The 6,000-nt window shown below is 38.2% G+C and overlaps 1 protein-coding gene across 2 annotated transcripts in view; it reads left to right on the top strand.

Moving 5' to 3' along the window:
- Nucleotides 1-3,426: 3,426 nt before the first annotated feature.
- The window catches only part of RANBP3L (RAN binding protein 3 like), a 44,917-nt gene continuing 42,343 nt past the window's right edge, over nucleotides 3,427-6,000 (top strand). The window contains exon 1 of one of the 2 annotated variants that reach the window (XM_019737316.3): nucleotides 3,427-3,996. In XM_019737316.3, the coding sequence (XP_019592875.3) occupies nucleotides 3,906-3,996 (91 nt within the window). In that variant the 5' untranslated portion in view covers nucleotides 3,427-3,905. The remainder of the gene's footprint in view (nucleotides 3,997-6,000) is intronic. The other variant, XR_016020605.1, reaches the window with a different exon arrangement.

Genomic DNA, 6,000 nt, shown 5'->3' with positions numbered 1-6,000 from the left:
GGAGAGAAGGAAGAACTCAGACCAAGGAAACCAGTGGCATCTCTTTGGCATCACAGAGGTTTGATAAGGGAAGAAACTTGACTTTCAAGAATGCTAATTAATTTTTAATCAAATTTAAAATAAAAATGCCAAATATTATTCACCTGTTTCTTGACCCAACCAGACTTCACCTTCTGCATTCTGACGTCTTGTTTTTATTTATGAGTAAAAATAAGTACAATATGCCCATTGTGAGCTACTAACTTGGTGGTGTCTCTGAAAAGTAAAGGCTATGGCTGATATTTACTATGGGTGATACATCTAATGTTATTTTATATGCTCTGGTAGCATACTGCTTTCAGCTACACTGGCTTATTTCCAGTGGAAACTGGTGAGTCAAAACAGAGACTCCTTCCAGAGCAGAAGTGTAACTCAACATGCAATATAAGACCCCAGGAGTCCCCTTGACTCAAGCAATTAATCAGGGCCTCTGTCTCGGAATGACTCAATGATGCACAACCATGGGACATAGAGGAACTAGGCAGCAACACTTCCCTGGGATCGTCCCTATACCCTTAGTTGTACCACTGGAGTAGCACTGCTAATATTCAGAGAGTGCTTGCTTGATTTCACCAGCCCTTGAGAAAGATATAATGAATGAAATAGTGGAACAAACCAGATCTGCTTAAGCAGGTTATGCTTCTTTACCTTGACAAGTGGTCTTTAAAAATATATAGATTCCATCTAGAAAGTCAAAATCAGAGAAACACAGAGTAGAGTGGTAGTTACCAGGGATTGAGGTTGGGAGGAATGGGTTGTATGGGGAGTTATTGGTCAAAGAGTACAAACTTCCAGTTATAAGATTAACAAGTTTGGGGAGCTAACGTATAAGCTGGTGATTCTAGCTAATAATACTATGCTATATATGTGAATGTTGCATAGAGAGTAGATCTTAAACGTTCCCACCACAAAAAAAGAAATGGTAACTATGTGGCAGGATGGAGGTCGTAGGTAATGCTATGGTAGTAATCATCTATCAAATCAACACATTGTACACCTTAAACTTACACAGTGTTATGTGTCAATTATATATCAATAAAGCTGGGGAGGGGTTAAATATATATATATATATATATATATATATATATATATATATATATATATATCCCAGACCTCAGACCCTGCAGCTGGGATTCAGGGATCTCTATCTTTAAAATGTTCCCAGGGTAATTATGGTACTCAACCAGCTTTGAGAATCGAGGGCCTAGATTTTCAAATACACTCCCAAATCCTACTTAGATTTTTAGTTTTAAATCTATTTCTTTTTCCTCAGGCTCTAGACAAAGACAAAGCAGAATAATCCTTCCTTTCCCAGGTCTTCATATTCATAGACTGAGTGTTGAATAATTTCTCTCATTGCTTACCAAACATTTGTTTCATTTGACAAGTGAAGGCACAAACCCAAGAGATGTTAAATACCTGTTTCAAGGTTATGCAGTGCACGAGAGCTGGAAAGCTAGATGTTTAGGCCTCTGTAGTCTATACTATTCACTTTCCTCTCTCCTTTTTTTTTTTACCCAGCTTTACATCCATGCATGGGTAAGAAAAATAGAGGTATCTAGGGGTGTTCTTTGAAAAATCAGACACAGATTAGGGTAAATGTAGATATTAATCTCCAAGTAAAATATTCTTTTAGAGAGAAACCTACAGAAAAAAGATTTAAGAGACTTACCAGCCACATACAATGCATGGATCTTTGGATCCCAATTTGACCAAAATGTAAAAAAAAAAAAAAAAAAAAAAATTGAGACATCAGGAAAGTAAGAATACCACCTGGATATTTAATTACATCAAGGAATCATATTTAATTATCAAAAAGATGACAGTTTTATTATGATCCTATTTTTAAAGTCCTTGCATTTTAGAAATACATATTGAAATATTTATGAATACAATGATATCTGGAATGCTTCAAATCCCATGGTGAAGTGAGGGGGGAAGTGGCCGTGATAAAACACAGCTTTGAAACAAGATTGTCCATGAGTTGATAATGATTGAATCCCAATTATGGGTGCATAAGGCTTATTATGCTATTTTTTTCTACTTATTCATATATATATGAAAAAAATATGTATATATGAGTATATATATGAATATATATGTATATATATATATATATATACACATATGCATATATATGGTAAAACATTTTTTAATCCATTTCTCTTAAGGGCTGGCTTGCAGTTTTGTGGGTTTTTTTTATTTACCTATATAATATGTTCATTAGTGAGGTCCACCACTTGGTAGAATATTGATAGCTTTATGTCATTCATGAAGAAAATGCCTCAGCCTTCCACCGTGACCATTGTGAAGCAGGAGGTAAACGCCGGCCATTTGTAGCAGAAACAACGGGTCTCTAATAACAGGAATCTCTTTCAAATAGCTAACCACTTCCATAAGCTGCTATACTGTGAGGGACCTGAAACCGATATAGACTATTACAATAATAACAGTGTAATAAATCGTAAGGATTCTGAAAGAGCAGTTACACATTTCACGAGTTCTCATAGCTCAGAGAATGTTTAGGGAATCGTTCATTGTCTACGAGTAAAATGAGCGTGCCCACCCAGTTCTGGCTAGGAGGTAACATTCTAGTTATGGTGTCAAGTTGAGCACCAATTTCCAAAAATGCGCAGGAAGCTGCAGGGTCCAGACGCTCTGGCTAAACAGCACCCCCTTTCTCCTTTCTCTTTGCCCACCACCTCCTTTCTGAATCTAATAGGGCAGGGTCCATCAGCATTCATTATGACTTCAGAGGTATCAAGCTTCCAAGTTAAGTGAAAGGTGTCCGGGCTTATTTTTAAACATTAATAAGTATGCTGTTATTTCAGTGAAATAGAAAGTGTCTTCAATATTTCAATGAAATATGCTTTTTCAGTACATACACACAAAAAGCCACCACTGGAAATAGCTTTGTCTTATGACCTAGAAGTAGCAGTAGAGAATTTGAGAGGAAACAGAGAGATAGCTGGAAGGATAACATTTTGTGTGTTTATTTTTCTTGCAGAATACCAAATAGTTACCTTGGCAGGCAGGCTGCTTTATAACTAACTGCCCGTCTCTGAAGACTTGAAGGTGTTTACAGAAATTGAAAGTTCCAGCAGTACATTTCCATGGACTCATTAGCAGTTCCTGTTAGACCTTTAGATTTCCCATGAATATCCATGCAGCATAAACCCCTGCTTTGAGCTTTTAATGACAAAGTAGCAGAAGTCAGATATATAATTACTGTAACGTCAGGACTCCTTTTTAGAATCCCTGCGTTGGTCACTCTTATTCAAAGCGACTCTGTTGCCATTTCTTGCCGCCTCTTTATGCTAATCAGCCCGGCCCACTCGGCTCCTCCTCCTTCCAGCTTCCCTTAAGAACTGTTCTCTTTCCGCTGTCACAGAGGGTAACTCGGACCAGGCTTAGAAATTATAATACTTGATTTAACTCAACAGCACTTTTTCTCCCCTTGTGTTTGTATTACTCTAGCAGTCCTCTCTAAATACTCAGAGCATTCGATTTCATGTCAGAAGAAGGAGTCAAAAAATGCCCGAACTGTAATCTGTTAGACATAGTTACTTTGTAGGATTTTACACTATAAGGGGGAAAGCTTCAATGTGCTTTGAAATGAAAGAAGAATTAAGTTGTGTTTTTATCTAAATGAATTGGCATCTTTATATGTAGGGGAAGTTCTACTGGTAAATGTTTATTTCAAGAATCATGACTGGGAAACATTTGGCAGTTTATTAGAGAAGTAAATGTTTTACACAGAAGGACAGGATCTGCATGTACGCCTGTGGTTCTGGGTGTCTAGTGAAGACCGTTTTAGGTGACTGGTGGAGGGAGGGAAATGCCCTAGTGATACTGGAGCCACAGCCATGTCTGCCTTACACAGAGAAGGCTGCAGCCACCTGTTCAACCGTTTGCACACCTGTAGACTGAAGCTTCTGGAGGACGAGCGACAGCCAGGTGAGTCAGTCAGGCTAATGAGTGATGTATTCTGTGACCTCCTGGCCATTTGCATTTCTGGAAGAATGGTGGGCTGGGGAAATACCTGGGGAATCTCTGGTAGTGAAATGCTTTGCAGTCTTCCATTTAAACTCTGAGTTTAGACGTAAGGGAGATGCCTAAGGGTAAGTTAACTTGGACTCACTACTGGTCCCCAGAGGACTGTGGAAGACTATCAAGAACGCATATTCCTTGGAGTTGTCATACGGAAACATATGTGCTTAAACTTCTAGCCACTGCCATTTTTCTACAGTATGCTAGGTTTTGTGTAATTCAAAATGCCTGTCCGGGCAGGGTTGGATCAGCTAAAGGGGGGAATTTGCTGAGAGTAGCTTTAAATTAGGCTGGAACTCTCTCCCCTGTCCTGCCACTAATGGTGCACTTTTAGACTTCAAGTGTAAGCTTAAGTTTGTCTGGATCTCTGGCTCATTCATTTGTGGGCAACGTAAATATATTCTTGTCTCTTTCCCTTTTATGGTCCAGGAACAGCTGGAGACAGACAGGGAAAAGTGCCACATTTCACAGGATGGGTACTCATGTGCACTAAGCTCTCTACCTTGTAGCCATTTTCACCATCAGTCTTTTTTTTTAAAATTTCGAGTCCACTACCCAGCCAGCTGCATCAGTTGCTGGCAGTTGGATGATGTGACTAGATAAGATGATGTCTCCAATCCATTCTGTCAGGGAAAGGACACTTGTAGAAAAGGTTGGGTGCTGTCACAGATGGTATCATCACCTACCAGAGGTTAAGGATTTACTCCACACATTTCTAACTTCTCCTGAATAATCTGTGATGGATCTGTCTATGTATGGATCTGGGCTACGAGCTCTTCATTTATTTTTCCGTAGCCTCACTGTTAGATGTCAATGGCATGGAGAGTGTTAGCTAGAGAGCTGAAACCTGTCATTTCCGAGGTGGCATCTGTGTGACTATGTCAGGCCGCATATTAAATTAAAACAGAGAAAACTTTTAAGACCATTCTGTGCCATGAGGGCTCGTGTAAATTATTTTGAACTAACTGCCTTTGAACGTCAAGTCCTGGAATGTGCCAGGGTTTAATCAAATACTGTAAAACATTCTTGCTCCTTTATTAGTAAATAATCCTAATTCATCATAGGTTTGTTTGTTTGTTTGTTTGCTGCTCATTTTCTTTGAAATGTTTAAAGCTACCCCCCCCCCCCCAAATTGCTGCTATAATATTTGTTATATAAGATTTGCTAGAGGGAGCATAAAAGAAATGGTAAAAACCTCCTGTAAAGATCAGAACCCCAGAATAGTTGCTATTAGCATTTGAATGTGTAGTCTTCTAGCCTTTTCTTCTATGCACATGGGCAGATTATTCTTTTGCATGATTTTTAAACAAAAATAGACTTGCCGTGTACATAGTGTTTTGTAAGCGGCTTTTAACTTAGCGATAGACTATGAACAATTTTCCATGTCATTATATATTCTTCTACAACCTTATTTTTAACAGTTGAATACTATTCCTTCATATGGATATAGCAAAATTTCTTCAGGCAATTCCCTACTGTTAAGACATTTTGTGGATTTCCAATTTTTCACTATTAAGAACAACACTGTGTTTAACATAAACTAATGGATAAATAGTTACAGAGATAAGATTATTTTCTTAGGACTCATGCTTAGAGGTGAAACTGTGGCATCAAAGAGTATGCATGTTTTTAAGTTACTTGTTTTGCCAAATGGCCCTCTTATCAGTAGTGTAGAGATATAGTCTCAGTATACTGGATATTATTTTTAAAATTCTTTTCCAATTGTATAAGTAGAAAATGGTATCCCCCCTTTTGTTAATTTAAGGAGGCTGTGTCAATGGTCTCTCTCTTACGGCTATTGCCAGAGCAGCCTGGAAATATCATTATGATGACATACTTCCCAAAATACTAACAAGGCTAAAAGTCTAGTCTGCTTTCTCAGAGTGGAGCTTTTGCCTAGAATGTTAAAAG

Source organism: Rhinolophus sinicus, chromosome 3, assembly GCF_057876585.1.
Source record: "Rhinolophus sinicus isolate RSI-liver-muscle chromosome 3, RSI-T2T, whole genome shotgun sequence".
Taxonomy (NCBI): Eukaryota; Metazoa; Chordata; class Mammalia; order Chiroptera; family Rhinolophidae; genus Rhinolophus; species Rhinolophus sinicus.
The sequence above is the reverse complement of the archived record's forward strand: the minus strand, read 5'-3'. Positions and strand labels throughout refer to the sequence as shown.